The sequence below is a fragment of the Ursus americanus genome, chromosome 30 (genome assembly GCF_024610735.1).
Source record: "Ursus americanus isolate L20-20 chromosome 30, mUrsAme1.1.p, whole genome shotgun sequence".
Lineage (NCBI taxonomy): Eukaryota > Metazoa > Chordata > Mammalia > Carnivora > Ursidae > Ursus > Ursus americanus.
In genome coordinates, this window is record NC_142156.1 from 11620412 (window position 1) to 11641638 (window position 21227).

Genomic DNA, 21227 nt, shown 5'->3' on the forward strand with positions numbered 1-21227 from the left:
CGGCTCTGGGTGGCTTCCTCGAGGCCCCACCTGGCCATTAGCTTCAGAGTTTGCTCAGGGTCCTCGGGGAGTGAGGTGTATGTGGATGAGGGCAATGACCAACCTCTCCCTTTTGATAGTCGGAGAAGCTGACACCTTGATAAAGAACAGCCTCTGGCGTAAGCTTGTTCTGTGATACGAGGGGGGAGGCTTTTTCACATAAATGCAAGTTGAGTACGTCAGCGTCTAACTGTGAAGGAAAGAGTCGCTTGCTAATGGCCAACACGCAAGCTGCTTTATTTTTACTGAGAGGAACACTATTGTAAAGGCAGCCTGTTTGGTGTGGAAGAAACGGCTACACTGTACATGGGGCCCTGTCCTTCCCGCACTGGGAGCTTTAGAGTCCGGCCCGAGCTCACCTGCCCTCCCTGCGTGAACAAGGGAGGACCGTGCAGCCTTGTCCCCGCAGGCCTACAATGACGCTTCACTGTCCGCACCCCTAGTAGGAACCTACTAGTAGAGGAGAAATAAAAAGATGTTTGTAAAGAGAACTGAGCCTGTTTATAAGAGAACAATAGTTTGGGCCAGAAATCGATTCACACCCTTTTTTCCCCCATTGATTCCTATTAAAGCAGGGACAGTGTCTCAGGTAAGGTTCATGCACTTAATTGTGGAGCTGTTCTGTTGACCTTGAGTTAGAAGACATCGGCACCACGGCAGACTGGGAAGCCCTAGGTTCTAGACTAAAACAGGGGAGGCCAGTTTCCTCTCATCCAAGCAACCGAATGGTAAAAGCCTTAAGGCCAAAAAAGAACCCCCAACTTTTTGCGCTTTTCCCCTGTCAGACATAAGTGGGCAGTGCAGTAAGAGAGCTGGGCGTTAAAACGGTTTTGTATCTGCTCCAAACAGCCACAGACACTGTACTTTTTAAACCTTGGCCCGCCCATGCCTGGAACAGGGTTTCCAAAACTGGGGGCAACTGCGGCTTCGGTCCCCAGCCGTAACTCAGTCCCCTGTAGTCCAGTCACCGCGGGGCCTGTGAGTCGCAGCCGATGGGCTCAGGCTTGGCATTTAGGCCTCTGTGACTATCAGGTCCCTGGTGACCTGGAAAGCAGCAATGAGGGAACTGAGCTGAATCTTCTCGTTGGTGCCAACAGAGAGTCTGTACCTAAAAGAAATCAGACAAAAGGTAAGAATAGAGAGTATCACGGACAAGAGAACGAGACAGAGCAAAGACGGACAGTTTGCTGCAGGAGGAGCGCAGGTAATCAAACTTGATCCTAAACAGTAATCTTCAGTGTCTCCCCTGACATTTTCTTTTCTGCCCTGAACACTCATTTATACATTCAAGCTGGTAAAGAAAAATTAAATTAAAAATTGCTAGTGATCAATGGCAGCATTCTGAACTTCGTGCTAGCTTCCTAGACGTGATAAGGATTTATTTCTTCCCTCACAAAATGCACTGAGAGAAATTATAATTAAGATTTCCTTCCTTTTAATTCACTTGGAAGAACGGTGGACTGGTTTTGTGGTCTAGGTAGTAAAGCAGGACCCTGGCAGGTCATCTTGCCACCTTTCCAGTGCCCAGCCAGTGAAAGCAAAATCATGACATTCGTCATGTAGGGAGAAGTGACCTCGCGAGTGCACGTGAAAGCCAGTGACAGCAAAGTAGAGTTGGTCCCGTGCTGGTGTCTGTTTTGAACCTGGTGCTTCTGTCCACTCAAGTGATAGCTGCCAGCTTCACTGGGGGCTAATAACTACGTTTACGGAAACAGGCGAAGTGGAAAATTGAGTTTATGTTTACTTTGCCCCCCAATATGCTTTGCTACGCAAAAATCCTTTAATAACAGCTGGATAGCTGCTTGTCCTCAAATGACCGACCTCAATGTCGGAACTGAAGCAGGCCTTCCAAATAATGGCATTTCTAGAACCAATGTGGACCAAGCCTTTGAGGTCTAAGGAGAGGCCTTTATCTCCAATACGTAACAGCCGAGCCTGTCATTGTGTTCATTTGTATGTTCTCTAAATAAGCAAATCATACCCTTCTCATGTTTCTTTCAGTGATCCCACCAAAACCTGGATTGTGCCAGATAGGGATGACGTAGACAAGAAAGCTGGAACCAAGCAGGTAGAAAGAAAAAACACACAACAGGTTAAAAAAAGGGAAAGATTCAAAATTGGGAAGTACTCACTCTATGTCTGCCATTTTGGTCAATAAATGTACTCGAACCGAAGATGGAAAGTCAACTGGTGGGGGAGAAACAAAATCAAATGAGTAAGGGTCTGCCACTCCCTACTACTTAAAAAAAAAAACACTCCCATGACAATTATGAACTTAAACATCGGGGGACACTAAACTTGTCTGGACACCTCAGGTCACTAGCGTCACACCTCTAAGGACGTGAGCACTGGATGACTTTTCCGTTTTTATCCGTTCCGTGAGCAGGGTCCAAAGCGATCGCATGAAGCCAGAAGAGGCCCCAACATGGCTCTAGCAATGGGGCAGCTCGAGGAGGGAACTTGAAAGACAAGTTCTCACTTGCTGTCCCAATTTTAAAAACAAATTATTGATCTTTAAGTCTATTCGTATTCGTTTTCCACAATCAAAGCGCAGAGCTGGCCTTGAGCCGACCACGTTCTCGGGCAGCGGGTAGCACGCCAGTCCGCCCCGATGCGGCCCGCAGAGGCAGGGCCAGAAGGTTCACAGCCGTGTCTTGGCAGAAGGAACAGCTGCTCTGACGCGGCTGTGCAGGAGGTCGCCGGAGAGCCTGAGAAAATCCGACGCCCAGCCCCCCCCCCCCCCCCCCCCCCCCCCCCCCCGCCAAAAGGCCCAGTGAGCTGGTCTGCGGTGACTCCTACAGGCTGCCAAGGTTGAGAACCAGTTCTCTGTACAGAAGAGAACAGCCACGGGTGGCACTTAAGATGGTTTGGTTAAGGCTGCTCTGCTTTACACCGTGGACAGATGCTCCTCTTTCTCTCCTTTTGGGGGAAGACACCCTTAGAAATGTGAACTAAAACATACCATTTACTGTTGTAAAATACAAACCCTTGGAGGAGATAAAGTTAGCCCTCCGCAGCTTCTTCCCCAGGAGTTTCAGAGGTTAAGAGTAGCTTTGGAACCAAGTTTTAAATAGCAACAAGAGAAAGCTAAAACCACGGGTCCGAGTTTATACTTGGTTCCCGATTATTCGCTTCAGAAGCGAAGCCTCATCTTCCCTCCCTCCCACTCTTAACCGCCCCCCGCTCACCGCCTCCCCCAGCTTCTTGACTAGGGAAGACCACAAATTACCTCTGTGCACGAACAAGTGTATCTCTGTCAGGATATCATGGAGCGCCAAGCCCTTCAGCGTTTTCAACTCCGTAATATCTAGAGAGGAACAGTTAAGGCAAAGGGCCCAGGTTCCGGAACAACACGTGGCACAGAATTTTGAATCCCAACTCCGGTGGGTGACTTCTGGAAGGAGGGCTTCTAATCCCGACATGGCAGTTTTCTCTCAATCTGAGGCTGCATCGGGTGGACCCCAATTCTTACCTTTCCTAGGTTTTCATCTTCCACAAGGGCTTTCTGATAGGACTGTGTCTCTGCCTAGCAGTGGACAGAGCCGAACACAGCCCCCAGAAGGCTTCCTATCACCGCCCCTGGCTTTGAACTTCATGGCAAAACAAGAGTAACACTGGCCACTCAAAAATGATCGCATCTGCCACCCCCGACCCCAAGGTCTAACTGCTGCTCTCATCCTTGAGGAAGGTGGCCTCAAGTTGTACCCATGTCAGTCCTTCAGGAAGAACTTTAGGGCATTAAAGCCGAGGACCCGCTCCCCCCACAGACACCGTGTTTCCACAGCAAGCGGACCAGACCCACGAGCAGCCAACCGTGTCTGGCCATCAGGGTGTAGACGCTGGCCCGGGCCAAGCTCGGGCCTCAGGTACGTCAGCACCGTCAGCAGGACGTGAGGAAGGATACTTCTGTAGGCTGTGGTGAAGTCTTGATTCAACATCCAGTCCAGAATGTTGGCAATGTCAGACTTGAGGGGGTGCCCGGTGCAGGTGTAGACCGTCTCCTCCGTCACCTTCCCGAAGGCCATGTTGGTGCTCTGTGCAGATGGAGGGGGAGAATCGTGGCTGTCACAGTGGTTACCACGTTGCAGGCAGGTCAGGAGGAAGCTGAGGCAGTACTGTGGGTGTTCTAGCCGCAGAACCCTTTCCTCGCTTTCCCTGGTTTGCAGCACCTTATTCTTTCAGTTACTCAAAACCCAAAGGTGGGGGGAAATCATCGGTACATGATGAGATCGAGATCTTACCAGTTTCTCGAATTCTGAATGTATAGGTTGGCTGAGCTGCTGCGCTTGTCTTTCCCGAGAACCTCTTCCAGAGCAGTGGCTCGAGATCGGCTACAGTAGGTACCGTACCTGCAAAATGTTCAGAGCCCTTCGCATATCTCCACTGGCAAGGGTCACGAGTGCTTTCATCCCATCTTCACTCAGGTCCACTCTGAAAGGAAAGGGGCAGGGGGATGTCAGAGGCCTTGAGAGAGCACGAGCATTCACCAAGGGAACGAGATGCCCTGGAACGACTAAGGCTTTGAAATAACGAAAGAAAAGGGAAGGACGGAGTTAACAGTACTCTCCCGATCTACAGGGGGACCCCAAATTCACTCTGGTTTGTAGGGCTGTGGGCTTCACATCAGCAGTCACCGCCCACTCCAGGTCGGGAAAGACCCTCACTGAGGACCAAGCATTCCTGTGTTGAGCAACTGGCTTTGAATTCCATTCTCTGAGGGGCAAGCATGCTGGCGAGACCTGTGGCCACAGAAGCAGAGCACCCCCTTTCAAAAAGCAGCAGCCTGGGCTGGCTGCGGGCTTGGCGACTGACTACACAGAAGGTAATGTCTCAGTACCTTCCCTTCTAGTCCCAAAAGGCTGGAGGCATCTTAGCAGAAGGGGCTCTGGTGGCACGCGGTTGCCAATGACAAAAGAAGAGTAGGAGGAAATCGGGACAGCTTCCAGAAGAGGAGGATGGAATCAAGAGAAGAACCAAGTGCCTTTTATGAAGACTGTCCATGAGACGCCAGGGAGGAGGGCAGCAGCTCGCAGACCCTGGTGCTGACTCTGTGCCAGGCACCCACCCGACTTAACTCTTTACGCGGGTTATCACCTTCGACTGAAAACCCGCCAGCCAGCCCAGGGCCCTGCCCACACCCCCCAGTCCCCAAGGGCCTCGACTTTCCTGCTTTCTCTTGGACTTACTTCTCTTCTTTTATGACATGTTCCAGGCGGGGAACCATGAGTTCCGGAGTCAGGGGGCCGAATCGGAACCTTGTGCACCGGGACTGCAGGGCGGGGATGATCTTTGACAGGTAGTTACAGATGAGGCAGAATCTGGTATTTTCAGTGAATTTCTCAATCACTGGCAAGGGAAAAGAAAACCAGCTCCTGTCCCTTCTGAGCCTTCCAGAGCCCTGGAGGCCGTCCACAGGTCGGGGCACTATGGGAGCGAGTCACTGTGGCCGGGTGGCCAGGAATGGAAGCCAGCCGGGTGGCCAGGAATGGAAGCCAGCCGCGCTCCTCCCCAAAGCTGACGAACATGCCGCCTCAACGGGATTTTATAAAATGCTTCCTTCCTTTCCTTCTGATGTGCCATGATGCTGGCGTTCCTGCCATCCTGTTCCTGGAAGCGATGAAATCCAGTATTCCTGTCCCTTTGCATAAAACTGCACTTGGCAAGTTAGTGACGCCCCACTTTCTAATGGTGGGGGAGGGGGATGGCTTGTTGCGACCTTCCCAGCGGACTCTGTCTCGAGGCCTTAAAGCCTTCGACAGAGTGCTAACTCGTAATCAGAAAGCTTAGGAAACACCAGGTGTGTTCTGTAGTTACCTGATGTTCTCGCACGGGGATATGCCCAGACTGACAGTCATTCTGCAAAAAAAAATGCTGAAGAAAGGCCACCAGAGCTTTTAGGATCAGAAGACACTCCAACTGTCTTCCCCGTCTTAAACCCGGGCTACAGTCCACTCCTTCTCCCCACAACTCCGCAAGATCGTTCCTCTCTCCGGGCTGACCCCGGAGACCACCTCAGAATCTTAATGCGTGAGATTACCAGTGTCCTTTCAAAGAAATCCACCGCACCAGGGCCAACTCACATGATACTCTCCTCCCCTGCCAAATCATCCCCTTGGCAAAGAGAGAAGTCATGTCGGCTTTCTGAGTGCGACTACGTCTCCAGTATTATCCTCCCAGCTACCGTGTATCTCAGGGTGCCGAGAGCCGAAAGGTCTACCCAGCAGTTGAAGAACAACAGACTTTCTACACCCAACCCCCACCCCCCACCTAAGAATACAAATTCCAACCCCAGACTGAACCCTGTGGAAGGGAACGATGGTCAGACTTAAAAGTCCCACCAGGGCCTCTATCTTCAAGCTGCTGAGAGGGGAAACCCCCAATACAGATGTGGTCTCGAGCGTCAGGTGGGATACACAGAGAAAGGTCGGCAGATTTCTCTGGGCCGGAAGATGAATGAAAATGGTCAACAAGCCACGGCGTATCTCATGTCCAAAGCTCCTAATTCTCTTTTGAAGGCACTCCTGAGCCAACACACTATACCTGGGAGTTCTTCTTACCTCTCCTCAAGGCATTCTGGGCGTCCTGAGTCATGGCGTCAGCTTCATCCAGGATCACTAGTTTGAAGCCTTTCCTAGGAAAATGAAAGGTACCATCTGAAGATTTCTTCAATCTCACCTCCACTTCCGGGCCCAAACCTACATGTACGTCTGTGCCATCAGGCCCTGCCTCAGACAGTCCATTCCTCCTTGACCTCTGAGCGAAGCAGACGTCTGTGGTCACGCAGAGGACATGCCCGTCATTCTCCACTCTTAAAGGAACTGAGGTCTGACTTCCCTATTTTTATTACATTACTTCTGGCACCTCCGCCTTCCTTCTGTGCACACTCGGTATCCTATTACTCACGTGTGGTGCTGCTTTTTCCACCACCTTCGCCCTTCACTCATGCCTGTCTTTTCATCTTTTCTTTGTTTACCACCGTCCCTGTTGTCCATCCCCACCTCAATTCATTTCTGTTTAAATTCAAACTAGCTCCTCCGGTCTTAGGACATAATCAGTCTTCAGTTAGCTAATGAAATGAAGTTAAAGCTTCCCAAGGAACTTGCTAATACAGATTTAGGTCATGTTTTATGTTCATATTTACGTTACTTCTTACTAGCGTCCTTGTACTTTATCTCTTTTTCACGGCTATCTTTGACAAAGTCATATTTTACCTTGACAGACTAGCAAAGGGGAGGATTAAAAAAATTAAGCTCTGTCATCTCACTGATTAGAATCTCTAGGGAGAGAAAATAGGCAAATGATTCTTACTTAAATATTGTCCTTGTGCTAGCAAAGCTCAGGATTGGTCCCCGAACGATATCTATTCCTCGGTCGTCTGAAGCATTCAGCTAAATGTGGAAGAGAGAAGCCAGAGTAAATCAGAAACACGTCGGTGTGCTATCTATGAATTTATCTTTTCATGAATCCAGCTCAGCGAGCTAGGTCTCTAGGTCTAACCTAGAGGGATAAACACTACTGAAAAACCAAGAGCACAGTTGTATTTAATACTCACAACTCTCGAGATCATTACATTACATTCTCAATGGCAAGTGACTATGTTTCCTCCCCCTTTCGAGGACAACCACTGACATGCTCTGGAGGAATAATTAACTGGCCTGGCCACAGTGAACAGCACCCCTGACATGAACAGAATCGTGCTAATTTTAGCTACCACAACCCAGAGCAACCCAGAAGTTACCAAGTAAGAACACTGGTGGCAGCAAGATTCTAAGATCTATAACAAAAAAATAAGTTAGACATTTTCTTTCTTGCAATAGACAGTATTTAGAATTTTGTAATCTAAGTGTATCAGTCAAATCTCAGAGCAAACAGATGGCCTACTCAGATTCAGTGATTTGAAAAGAACTACATGAAGAAATATTTTTAAATGGCAGGGTGTGGAGAAACCACAGGAGCTATGCAATACGGCTGCAACTGCTGGCCCATTACCAACCCCGAGTCTTAAGAGGTGAGAGGGGGAGTGTGTTGGCATCGAGAAGGCTGTGGGATTTGCCCTGCAGATGGGGATGCTGTCAGCCTGGGGTGACCCCAGAGACAGAACCAGGCGTCATTCTCCTTCCCCCAACTCCCTCCAGGGCCCCTATTGGCCAAACCTAACCAAGGGGAGCCAAAGGACAAGGCAGCCTGTAGTCGACACAGCTCAGCCTTCCAGGGCAAGAACAGAGGCGAGCCACATGGAGAAGAAATCTGGATGGGCACATGGGAGACAGCAAGCCACCGAGTGACCACTCACTGAGTGACCCGAGTGTTTGCATGTAAGCTGGCAAAGGCAAAGAAAAATATCTAGCCCTACCACTGCCCTCTAGCTAATGCCAGTCCAGACCCAAATGTCATTCTAGATAAAAGCGACTTGAAATATTTTATGTCTGTTTCTTTCCCCACCTCCAGCACAGCAACTTACTTGCAAAGTAAAACAAATCTATGAGAAGAAGTAAGAGACTTGAGTTCTTTGCAGACTAAGAATAATCCTCCTATTTACCTCCAAGACCATGGAGCCAAATTCCTTGTCTTTGTAGAGCTGTTTTGCACAGGCTAGGATGGTGGAGGTCTTCCCCGTCCCCGGAGGACCGTAGAGAAGCAGGTGCGGCAGGCGGTCTTCACTAATAAATTTCTGAACTGAGGATTGGGAAGAAAGAGAGACCCCATCAGGTTCCGAGAGTTGCCTTATTCACCGTGGGCCCTTGAGTCGGCTTGAATCCTACGTTCAAATCAGAGGCAGGTGCAGCAATGAAAAATCTGAAGGACTCAGCTCTCACGACAACATTCCATAAAGCTCAGTCAGATACTTCAAGGTTATTACTCAGCAGAGATATCACCAAGAAATTTATACACGTCCTCCAACTAGAATGACAGCAACTGACACATGGATGCTTACTGGTACTCAAAATGTCCTGATGAGAAATCAGATCATTCAGTGTCTGTGGCCGGTATTTTTCAACCCTGAAACGCAATTTAGCATGGATTACAATACAGACAAATGCAAGAACATGCTGTCATGTGCAGAAGAATTCTTTCATATCCTAATGAAGAGAGGAAGAGCAATAAAATCGTTTAACTCTGAATACAAACCACTGGTTCTCAACCAGAGGCAATTTTGACCTCCAGGAAACACTTGGTGATATCTGGAGACATTTTCAGTCGTCACAGTTGGGTGGAGGGTGCTACAGGCCTCCAGTGGATAGGCACCAGGGATGTCACGAAACACCCTACAATGCACAGGACAGCCACCATGCCCGCCCCCACCAAGTATCTAGCCCAAAATGCCAATAGCGCTGCTCTCATTTCACCTTTCCAGCTGTCTGCCTATGAATAATCTCAACCTGGATGGGCACCTACTATTTCAAAGTAAATTAAAAATTGAACTCGCTGGGGCACCTGGGTGGCTCAGTTGGTTAAGCATCTGCCTTTGGCTCTCAGTTCCTGAGCTCAGGGTCCTGGGATTTTGCCCTCTGTCAGGTTCCCTGCTTAGCGGGGAGTCTGCTTCTCCCACTCCCTCTGCACCGCCCAGCCCTCCCCCCATCCTCGTGCTTGTGCTCGCTTTCTCAAATAAATAAATAAATAAAATCTCTAAAAAAGAAACTGTACCCAATATATACATCGTACTCGTACCCAAATATACATCAGAAGACGAATAGATAAATAACTGGTGGTCTAACCACACAATGGAATTTTATTCACCCATAAAAAGGAATGAAACACCGACATCTGCTACAATACGGATGAACCCTGAAAACATGATGCTGTGAAAGCAGCCGGTCAAAAAGGCCACAGACTGGTTCTATTAATGTGAATATCCACAATAGGCAAATTCAGAGACTACAGATTAGTGGTTTCGGGAAGGGGAGGGTGGGGATGGTGTGTAACTACCAATGGGTATGGAGTTTCCATTTGGGGTAAAATGAAAAATTTGGGAACTAGACCATGACCTGGTAGCGCAACATTCTCAATGACTTAAAGTCACGGAATTACACGCTTTACAATGTTTACAACTGTAAACTGTTATGTTATGTGTTTTTTCCATGATAAAAACAAACTGAACTCCTTATTAGACAAGACCAACTTGGAGCTTTCTGAAGACATCAAGCCGAATCCCATCAGTTTTGTTTTTTTTTTTTTTAAGATTTTATTTATTTATTTGACAGAGAGAGAGCATAAGCAGGCAGACAGAGAGGGAGAAGCAGGCTCCCCACTGAGCAGGGAGCCCAACGAGGGAGGGGCTCAATCCCAGGACCCTGGGATCATGACCTGAGCAGAAGGCAGACGCTTTAACCACTGAGCCACCTAGGTGCCTCCGAATCCCATCAGTTTCTAAAACAACATTCAGACACAGCTGTGGAAGTAGGATGGTTATGAGTACAAGCTCTGAATTCACCTGGGTTCAAATTCCAACCTATCTTTTAGCTCTGGACTTTAGGCAAGTCCTTTAACCTTTTGGTTTTACAACTGATATAATAACTACCTCCTAGGGTCTTTGTAAAGATCAAACATCTAACAGGGTCCCTGCTAATCTAATAGGAAGCCATTTAAATACAACTTAACTGGGGAGCGTTATTATCACCATTATTATTTCAGTTTAGAATTTGAGCAATAATTGCACTAAAGATTCCGGCAAGAGTAGAGAGCATTTTGGCACGATGCAAAGTCAGAAGACGCTCGATCTAACCCCTGCGCTGTCACCCAGTGCGTAAAAGGAATGGGGGCGGTGGGAGTAGGGCAGCGGGAAGACCAGGCAAAAGTCTTGGAAGAACCGAAGGGACTGGGGAGCTGGGGATGTCAAGGCGAAATTCTGGGGCTCCGTCCGGGCCGCAGGTCGGGGGCGGTGGGGCGAGGTCCGGCGGGCTGCGGCCGGGCCGCTGGCCCACCCCGGCCACCGATCCCCTTTCCCGCGGCAGCCGGGCCTCCTCCTACCAGGGCAGGTTTCTGATCCGGGCCGCCGCGGGCTGCTGCTGCTCCTGCTGAGCTGATGTCTCCATGGCGGGGTGATAAAGGTGTCCGGGTCCGCTGGGGTCGTCGCGGCCCCCGGGGACCTGCACAGCCACTAGCCGCGATCCGACCCCGGGACCCTTGCACTTAGAGTTCGCGCGCAAAAGCAACTCTCGCGAGAGTTAGCCTCCTGCTTCCGACTTCCTCCCTGGGTCCCGCCCCCTCTCCGTTGCCAAGGCGCCGGTTACCAGGTTCGCGGGAGGCGCCGGCCGCCCGCCTCCCTCCCGGTCCGCCCTTCCAGCCGCGCGGAGTCCTTTCGCCGGTGTGGCGGGGCTTCCTGAGCCCGGGGACGGGGAAAGCAAGAGAGGCCAGGTCACACCCTGCATCCGCCAGTCGTCGTTACAAGCTAAAGTCTCACGGCCAAAGGCAATTCCAGCTACCACCAAAGTTCAAACACACAGTTCAAAGAAACAGAGTCTCCAGCGCTGAAAACCCCCTGAGGAAAAACAACCCCAAATGACGGGGCCAGTTTTTGAATATAGATGCCTTAGGAAAAAAGGCTCGAAATAAGCTGAGGTGAGTACTTCGAACTGATCAACAACTCCAAACACACACGACTCCAATCTACCTCCCAATCCATGCACCTCACCCAACAAAATCTGGAGAAGCAACCTCCAGAAACAACCCCAGAGTGAAAAAAAATTAACTCCCAGTTAAGGTTAATATGTGTAACTGGAAAGGGCTAGTTACTAAGCACAGAGGACAGGGTCCCTGTGATCGGAGGATAGGAGAACCAGTATTGAAACTGTAGTGCTGCTTTTTTTCTGTGATGAGGTGATCACGGACCACTTTTATTTTCTTCTATTTTGCTGGTCTGTATTTCCCACCAATGAGTATGTACTACGTATTACAGATTACATACTTTATCCATAATCGAGCTTTTTATTTTTATTTTTTAACATGCTGAGAAAGACAATAGGGAGAAGAGAGGAGGCTGGCTCGGGGTCAAAAGTGTTCTCATTCAGAAGCAGCTGCTCCTTGCACCTTATTACATCACTGGCACCTGCTCTAGGAACAGAGTGGAGGGACGGTGGGGCAAATAGAGGACTGCGGTTATGCTTCCCGCTAGCCCCTGCCTGGAGATCCAGAAGAAGGGGGGTCAGGTGTGGCTTGTGGTATGACAGTGGCCATCTCTAACTCTGGTTGTTCAGTTCCTGAGTCTGCCACTTGGCCACTTAGCTTTGGGCAGCTGACTTCTCTCCTTGTCCAATAATCTCTACTCCAAAGGTGCCTGCCAGGATCAAATAACACATGTAAAGCAGCCGGCACATTGCCGCCTTACTCCCTCCTTCCCTTCTAGCACACTCTCCACCCACTCTGTTCTTGTTTCAGATGTTTCCTCTCAAGCAAAACCTACTCAAGAATTGGCTGGTGTGACTATGCCCGCGAGGGTTGATTTCATGTGTCAACGTGACTGGACTCTGGACACCCAGAGAGCTGGTAACATATTATTTTGGGGCTATGTCTCTGAGGGTGTTTCTGAAAGAGATTGGCATTTGAATCGGTGGACTGAGTAAAGATGGCCTCACCAGTGCGGGTGGGCATCATCCAATCCACTGAGGGCCTGAATAGAACGGAAAGGCAGAGGAAGGGTGAATTTGCTCTCTTTTTGAGCAGGGATATCCATCTCCATCTTCTCTTGCCCTCAGACACCAGCGCTCTTGATTCTCAGGCCTTTGGATTCAGACTGAATTACACCACTGGCTCTCCTGGGTCTCCAGCTTGCCGACAGCACATCGTGGGACTTCTTGGCCTCCTTAATCATGTAAGCCAACTCCTAGGATATATAAAATATAAACATGAATATAAAAATATAAAACATATAAAAATACAAAAATTATATTAATTATACATAAATGTTATTGATCTAATATATAAAATATAAATAATATATATCAATATACATATACAATGTAAAATATATTTTTAACTCTACATAATGTAAATGACATATATATAGCCATTTTGCTAAGGGGCCTTTGCATTAGAAACATGATGCCATCACCTCCTTGAGCTGGAAGACGTGAACGAGACTGGACCAAGTTCTCATAAAACTCTGTGAGCACCTGCTGTTCAGTTTGCTTGGAATGCAGAATTCTTGTGTGTGACATTATATTATATATTTACAAGGTCATGTGTTGTGTGCTTCCCCAAGGGATTTAAGCTCATTGGGAGGCAAGGCTTTGATTTATTCACCACTGCATTCCTGGTGCCTGGAACAGTGCATGGCTCAAAGGAAGCACTCAATTAATAATTGTTCCATGAATGATAACAGCTAATACTCATTAGGTAGTTACTATGGGTCAGACACTGTCCTAAGTGCTCTGCTTTGCATTTATTTTACTCACTCGGTTGTTGCAGTAAGCCTAAGCCACTATTATTAGCCCCATTGCAGAGACATGTTGCCCAAAAGTTAAGTAGGTTTTCTGACTTGGTGTAAGGGGCACACCTGGATCTAACCAGGACAGTGTGATTCTATAGGCCAAACTCTTAAACTCTCAGCTAGTGTGGTCCCTTGACTAGCAGCAGCAGCATCCCCTGGGAACTTGTTAGAAATGTTAATTATTCTTCTCCCCACCCCAAACCCACTGAATCTGAAACTCTGGGGGTGGGCCCAGCCATCTGTGCTGTAACAGGCCCTCCAGGGGATTCTGATGCACTCAAGTTTGAGAACCGCTGCCCTATACTCCTACGGCTTCTCAGTCCTTGAGCTTGCCATGACTTCACTTTCGAAGAAAGAGAATGGGTACTCACATGCATACTCTGGAAAAGCAGAGGTGTCCATGTAATGTGTGTGTGTGGGGGGGGGGTTGTATTTCGGTTTTTGTTATTAATTGAATTAATTGAAGGCACAGTGCTTTGGGCAAGTTAGTTAATACGTCTTTGGACCTCAGTATTGGCATTGTGAAATGGGCAGGGGTAGGGGGCTGGACTGGAGAGAGGGATGACATTAAGAGCACCTGAAGATTTTACAAAATTCCAATACCTCAAGTCCAGCCAGACCAATTAAATTTGGCCTCTGGGAGTGGGACCAAGCCTGGGCAGTTTTAAAAAGCTTCCCAGGTGACAATAGACAGCCGAAGTCCAACTAGGACCCAATTCTGCCCAATGAGATGTAAGCGGAAAAGGAGAGCGGCACCTCCGGGAAACTTTTCTCCTTCCGAACTTCGTGGATCCTTGCACCAGGTGATCTTTAGCCTCTCTCCCAGCGGAAAAATTCTGTCACCTTGAAGAGAAAGAGATAAAGACCCAAATTACAAGCTCACACGTCTCTAAGCATCCTGAGAGTTAGTACATAAAGCAAGAGGGCTGGGTGGAAACTATGCCCTGCCGCTAGGGGGCGGAGTTTGCAGGTGGAAGATTTAAGCAGAGAAGAAATGTAGTAGTGAAATACTGGCTGGTTCAGCATCAATCTGAAGGCTGGAGACCCTGACTTGGAAAATGGGACAAAGACAAGCCAAGGAACCGAAACCATGATCAAAATTACGCCACAGAACAAAACCAGTAAGGAAAGTGCAGCTGCTTCCGACCTTCGGAGGCCACTGCCTCTGCTGCGCAATGGATGTCGCTTTCACCATTTTTCCTGTCAGGAAGAATTCACCACTTCTGTCCTGCACTGGATACTAACTGAAACTAGCACCCCATTAAAAGTCTGGGGAGACATTGCATATTGGCAGATCCCTGGTATAGAGCTTGAATGGCAGGAAATGACATCTGCCTCCCCCCAAGACTTGTGAATTGAGGACATCCCTGAATATAGATAGGAGAGGGGTTCCGATGCTGGCCACCAAAGGACCACAAATGTCCCCTTTGCCAGTATTCAGCCATGAGGGATGGCAGCCAAAAGTTGCCAGAACGTATGACTTTTAAAGGGAAATCAGAATTTTAGATTTTTACATGAAATTACTGTATGTTAAACATCGGCAACTAATTTTTAAAAAAAAAACTGGTGGTCAGGAACAAATGTTGGATCATTTTGTGACTTTTTCTCTCTTAAGCACAGATGATCGGGCAAAAGATACAGTCATTCCTTCTTACCCTCTGCCTAGATTGTAGACATTCTGGAGGAATGAGGGTAAATCCAGCTGGTATCTCCCTGTGAATCGTGACATTGATGAGCATAGGCACAAACTTGTCTTATGTAATCAGAACCAGATGAGGAAATGCTTTACTAAAACAGTAAGTCCTAGGGATGGCAGGATCAGAGGTTACCAACAAAATTACCAACGAAAGGCGTTTGCTCTTAAAATTGAATTAGGGAAAGGGAGCCCTGGATTTTATTACTCTCAGCTTTGGAACAAACTTGGCTTTGGACACAGCACTTACTGCCTTAGTTTATTTTTAAGATTTGTTCTTATGAGAGAATGGGATGCGAGGCTATCTTTGGAAGATGCTGGCAGAAGAAAATCAAACTGGGTCTTTCTCCTGAGCATGTTTATACTGGTGAAATCATGTTTAAATGAAGAGCAAGGACTTGAAGGAGGAAAAAATCTCGAAGGGCAATTTGAAGAGTTTGTGTAGAGGAAGGGTCGTCTTCTTTGGTGACCACAGCAAAACCATTGACTGGTAAGGAATGTAAAGCCTCAGATCTTCTGGGGCACTTGCTGTGTTCCTCGACTTTCTCTTGTGGGAAGCCCCAGAATGCCCCACATCAGGGCTTAGGGAAATCCATTCATCATTCCCTAATGCGTGTTAATTGAATAACTAAGGACTGGTTGTTTTTCTATTCCTGAATCTGATGTTCTCTAAGTTTGAGATTAAAAGGGTGGTTCATATGAGTTTGCTCCAGGGGCTCAAAACATTTCACATTTCTTAATTTTTCTAAATTAAATGCGGTGTGGCTCAAGGTCCTCCACTCTCTGTTCCTCAAGCCAAGGGAGTTTAGAAATTCATTCGGTGGGAGTTGCCTTCCTTCGCATCCCTGGGGTCATTCAAGGAGGCTAAGAGGTTGTGGGGAAATAGGCCAGAACATTTGAGGAGGTCTTCAGTTGTTCCTGTAGTCTGTTGGAATAGACGCTCTTTGTCATCAAGTTTGAGGTTTAGACTTCCCCGTGCCCCTCCTTTGGAATTCTGCCACCTTCTCCTCCTCACCCGCTTACTAACTCAAAGTGAGGTTCCAGAACCAATAGTATCAACACTCCTTGGGAGCTTGTTAGAAGTGCAGAATCTCTGGACCCAGTCCAGGACTCCTGAATCAGAATTGCATTTCAACAAGGTCTCCAAGCAGCTGGTGTGCAGATTTCAGCTGAGAAGCCCTAGATACCACATGATGTATCTCTCTCCCACCATCTTGCTCCTCACCGCTGTTCTGCATCTCTAGCGTGGAATTCTTCAGGGAGTAGGGCCACTGGCCTCTCACGTAACACTCCCAACCTCCTCCCTGCTAAGGGCCTAGCATTTTGATAATTCAGCTCCAAGTCCCAAAGTTCCTAGGCATCTAAGCTCCCCTGGCCAGGCAAACCCAGTGCTCTAGGACTCTGAGACTTGATTGTTTGGGGAAAAGAAAAAACCCAAAAACCCTTAGTTTTTGTGATGAGCCTTCAGTAGAAAGCAAGTCCAGTTAATTTCTCTATCACATTATTCTGTCACACTAATAATAGGCCCTCTGGGATGGCGAACTTTTAAAAATATTTTGTCTTCTGGAGTCTTCCCTGATTCCCTCTTGTTTGAGCCCAGCATAATTGCCCTGGGCTAGAATCTCTGGGGCCATCTTGATTGGAAAAGAGGAAAAGGTGTTAATAAGGAGGTGATCGATGTGTGGTACCATTATGCTGGCTCTGTTCGGTGCCGGTGCAGCCGTGGACCACACTGCCTTTGGGTCTCTGCAACAGAATTGCAAGGCAGAAAGCAGTGGGGGTATACCTGTTGTACAATCTTTGTGCAAAACCAGGGGACCGTTTCTCTCCACTCTCTCATCATAGCAGGGACCCTGGGGGATGTAGCGAAGTGAGAAATAGACCTTAATATTGGCAAAAGACTGCAGATTCAATTCGAGGATGAATAGTAATAAGAAAATGCAAATTACTATCATTATTTACGTTGCAAGGCAGAGTTACACAACACTTTATTATACAGTAGATGCTACACAAAGAACTGCTATTTATAGACATTTTGTCCTGTTCCTCCAATCCCCCTAAACTCACTCTTTCAAACCATCTGGCCCAAGTTCAATGGCAATGTGATTAAAAAATGCATTTATTTCAAATAAATGCAATCCCAAAAAATAAAACAAGAGAGTAGTATTGAAAATTGAAGAGCCAAGGCTGCCCCAAGTCAACATGGAGAATTTTTAAACTCGAAGATATTTTAAGTGTTTCAGAGATATAGATGTTCAAAATATACTTTTAAAAATTCTTTCAACTTAAGAGAAAGTGTATTTTTTTTTTAAAGGGAGGCACCTTAGAATTCAATCTCATTCCAAACTGAAGATACTTGGTAGATGTGCAGGAAATTAAAATATCTGGCATGTTCATTAATATGAAGATTGGACAATTGTGTCTTGAAAAAGTCTTAAAATTTAAAGGTCATTCAAAGCACAGATTTTAAAAAATTTAACAAAAGCAAATTTCCTTCTTAAAGGGGTATCTAATTAAAGTTTCCTGAATTTCATGGGAGTAAATTATTTTGTACCCTCTGCTTTAATTTTTTTCTTAAATTTTTAAGGGATATTGGACAAAAACAACATATTCAGTATGTCATATTTTGGCAAATGTCAACCAGAACTGGCTTGTTAAATATGGGTTAGCTTCAGTTTGTGCCAATTAATTAATTTAAAATGTTTTCTTAATGCTAAATTCAAATAAGTTCTTGGTTTTGATACAGCTTCTAATTTTCTTCTGTTGTTCAGGTGATTTGAAATTATAATTGAGAATAAATTTTGCAAAATTAACACATAAAAAGGCATCACTGGAAACGTTTTCCACTGCATAATTCCAAATGCCATGGAAATGGTTGGCGTATTTGGATAGTCAGGGAACTTAATTCCATACGTACATATTTCAAAATTATCCATCTGCTTAACACCAGGAAGGGTTTCAATGGTAAGATCTTGGTGTACCCGATTGTGGAGAACTTGGTGTGATAAAATTTGCAAAATCAAAATTGTGTTATTTCTTTAAAAAACAATTAGTGGGATTAGAAAGTTGGTCCAAGCCTGCAATATGGTGTTATGGGAACAAGAAAACAAGATCATTTATTCATGTCTCCCTGTATTCCTCCAATGTGACCGCCAGAGAGAAGACACACATAGAGGGAATGAACTAAAGATTCCCCCCAGATCTTAAGGACTAGGTGACTTTGGCTTAAGCTTTACTGTTTTTAACCAAGCAAGACTGTCTCACTTGATATTGTAAGTGCTGAAAAAGAACAGTGACATTCAAACCCTGCCCTAAGTATATTTACATTGGGAAAATACCTTGACATCTTTAGTCCCAGCTACTATAAACTATCTCAATACTGGTACTAAGCTATAGTTGATAAACTTCTCCTTTGATTTGTATCAACTTTAAAAACAGAATGGGTGCCAGTTATTTATAAATGCGTAAATAAAGTGACCATTGTCTACAAAGATGGTTCCTGCCCATTCCTCCCATCCCTAGGGGGTGCAGGCAGTTCCTCCTCGCAAGCGCTGGAGTCTATTTCCTCACTCCTTGGAGGCTGGTCTTTGACTTGGTTTGACCAAGAGAACGTGGCGGTATGCTATTTCAGAACTTCTAAGCCAAGGCCTGGAAATTTACACTTTAGCTAGAGGGAATACCATCTGCCATGTCAAGAAGTCCAGGAGAAAGGGGCCAAGGGAAGGGGACTCCAGGAACTCAGGTGACAGCCAGAAGGCCCCAGAGACATGAGGGAGTCCAGCCGACACCGCTAGAAAAGAGGCCCAGCTGTCCCGTGCAGTCCCCAGTTGTTCAAGCCATTGCAGCAGAAGCCCTATGAGTGAGGCCATCTTGGGTCCTCCAGCCCCACACGAAGCCACCCTAGCTAACACCATGTGAAACACAGACGAGCTGTCCCTTTGAGCCCTGTCCTAGTTCCCGGCCCACAGATTCATGAGCAAAGAAAATGATTGTTATTTTAAGCCATTACATTTAGGTGTGGTCTGTTATGTAGCAGCAATAGATAACATCACAGTGACAATTTTCTAACTCCTTAAAATTGGTATTTACCAACTCTTAAAACATTCTGGAGGTTGAAAGGAAAAGACGAGTAGAATATTCATTAACCAAAGCTGTCATCACTAAGGGAATTTTTTAAAAGTCCTTTTGAAAAAGTTTTGTGGCTGCGCTTATAGCCTATCTCAGTTGCTAATATTTCTGTCATGGAGAGTGATTTATTTATAAGACAGCTAATGTGTAACCTTGACTATAACAATGACAAAAGTAGTTTCTTCAATACCTATCTCATTTTTACTTGGTTGTTATATAAATGAGAAATTCCAAGGAAGCTATGAGTAAGGAGGAACAGCCTTACCAACTAGACCCTCTGCTAAGCACTCCTAGGCTACAAACACTGTCTGTAAAAGTACACTTGATATACTTGTATATCAGCAGAAATACACGCGTGCATGTATTCCTAGACCTAAGACCACAAGAAATTTATCTAGGCCTAAAACATGTTTTAAGCAAGTTAGAATTTTTATTCAAATTATAAATATGACTTGCAATACTAGTACTGAATTTTTAAAAACTTGGCCACCTCATGTTACCAGATTTGCCGGCGTTTTGACAATGGTATGTATGGAAACATTGCTAGCAGTTTTGTCGACCTCAGGATTTTTTTTTTAATCTGCAAAATTGGGATAGATTTTTTTTTAAGAAAAGAACATTTAAATTAGCAGGTGACATATGGATCAGATACTAGCTATATTTGGTGCCTGTTCACTAGAAAATTACATAAAAGGATAGTTAGGAAAGGAGGTGAAAAAGAACCAGTAATAGGAGCCAAATACTAAGGGAAGAAAAGTCTAGTTTATACATGAGACATTATTAGCATAAGGCATTTTGTTCTGTAACGTAACTGTTGTAAATGTAAGGAGAGAATAGGAGAAAAGTGGTAAATATACAGAAAATAACAGGAGAACAAAGTGACTTAAAAAAACACCAACCAGACTCATGCACACAGACTGAGGGAAAGATCTATAAACTGGTCTACTGGGTTTCCATTTTGGGGCATTATTTTGGACTAGAAAATGTAAAAGCTTTCCCCCAATTAATGGTTATCTAGGTAATGCTGGATAAAATATAACACCACCAGAAAACAGGAATAATCTTTAAGAGTCAGAAAAACAGATGGTGAAAACCAAATTGGTAAGGATTGTCTGCAGGGAGCAGGGGAGGGGTTTCAGTTGTAAAAATCCCCAAGGACAGGGTACAAAACTTTGGGGATAGGGAACTGTGGTCTCCACACAAAGGCCCTCAAAGAGCTACACCCTTAGGGAAAAGTGTGGAGGGACTAGAAAAATTCATCCAGCCAACATAGAGAGAGGAAGCTTATTTCTTTTATTCCACACTCTGAGTGGGAAAGAAATGCCCCCTTAGAATTTGTCACAATAAGACTATACTCATATAGGTTCAGAGTTCAAATTTACTCTTGGGGAACCCACAAGCCAAGAAATGAGCTAAACAAACTCCAGAAGTCAGACCTTCAGTCTAGACGTACTGGAGTCCCACAAATAAAGATCTCTGTGTCCAAAATCACAAAACACACAAGGAAACAATCCTCCATGAGCAAGAGTCAACAGAAGCAACAAACAAGATCAGATCCCAAAGGCTTCAGATAGCTGGTTTATTAAAGACCCATTTACAATAAATTGGTCCACAATGATTAAAGCCACAAATAAATTAATAAACACAAGAACAACTCTTAAAATACAGTACTTTTGAAAAAGAAACTGGGATGTCTTCATCTTGGTAAGCGATTTTTCTCTTTATCATTGTCAGTGGAACCAAATATTCAACATGAGAATGCACCTACGCATTGTGTATTAACCAGAAGCAGTAAAATTTCCCCATGAGTCATTCATTAGCGCTCGTTTAGCAAACATTTATCAACACCTGCAATGTGCCACCAAGTGTGCTGTGCCTGGAGTGGGGGCGTGGGAGGGGGGCGTTCAGCAGGTGAAAAAGACAGACGCCCCCAGTGGGGCA

The 21227-nt window shown here is 46.1% G+C and overlaps 1 protein-coding gene and 1 long non-coding RNA gene across 3 annotated transcripts in view; one reads left to right on the top strand and one right to left on the bottom strand.

Annotated features, from left to right (window-relative positions):
* Positions 1-252: 252 nt before the first annotated feature.
* RFC5 (replication factor C subunit 5) lies at positions 253-11184 on the bottom strand. 2 transcript variants are annotated; one of them, XM_045791615.2, is made up of 11 exons: positions 11008-11184; positions 8975-9039; positions 8579-8715; positions 7348-7427; positions 6597-6670; positions 5226-5385; positions 4389-4470; positions 3944-4073; positions 3269-3346; positions 2172-2226; positions 253-1147 (listed from the first exon to the last, which is right to left on the bottom strand). In XM_045791615.2, the coding sequence occupies exons 1-11, from the start codon at positions 11070-11072 to the stop codon at positions 1051-1053; spliced, it is 1023 nt and encodes a 340-aa protein (XP_045647571.1). In that variant the 5' UTR covers positions 11073-11184; the 3' UTR covers positions 253-1050. The 2 variants fall into 2 exon arrangements, with proteins under 2 accessions (XP_045647571.1, XP_045647572.1); XM_045791616.2 differs by lacking the exon at positions 8975-9039 and having other exon boundaries at positions 11008-11146.
* Positions 11185-11261: 77 nt separating this feature from the next.
* Positions 11262-21227, top strand: part of LOC123788305 (uncharacterized) — a 29129-nt gene continuing 19163 nt past the window's right edge. The window contains exons 1-3 of the long non-coding RNA XR_015722323.1: positions 11262-11598; positions 12415-12522; positions 12732-12847. This is a non-coding gene — a long non-coding RNA (uncharacterized LOC123788305). The remainder of the gene's footprint in view (positions 11599-12414; positions 12523-12731; positions 12848-21227) is intronic.

Coding starts and splice junctions, on each gene's coding strand:
- RFC5 (XM_045791615.2), bottom strand. CDS start 11,072: ATGGAGACATCAGCTCAGCAGGAGCAGCAGCAGCCCGCGGCGGCCCGG. Junction 8,716..8,974: donor TCAGGACATTTTGAGTACCA/GTAAGCATCCAT, acceptor CCCAATCCTCAG/TTCAGAAATTTATTAGTGAA. Junction 7,428..8,578: donor TTGGCTCCATGGTCTTGGAG/GTAAATAGGAGG, acceptor TTCCACATTTAG/CTGAATGCTTCAGACGACCG.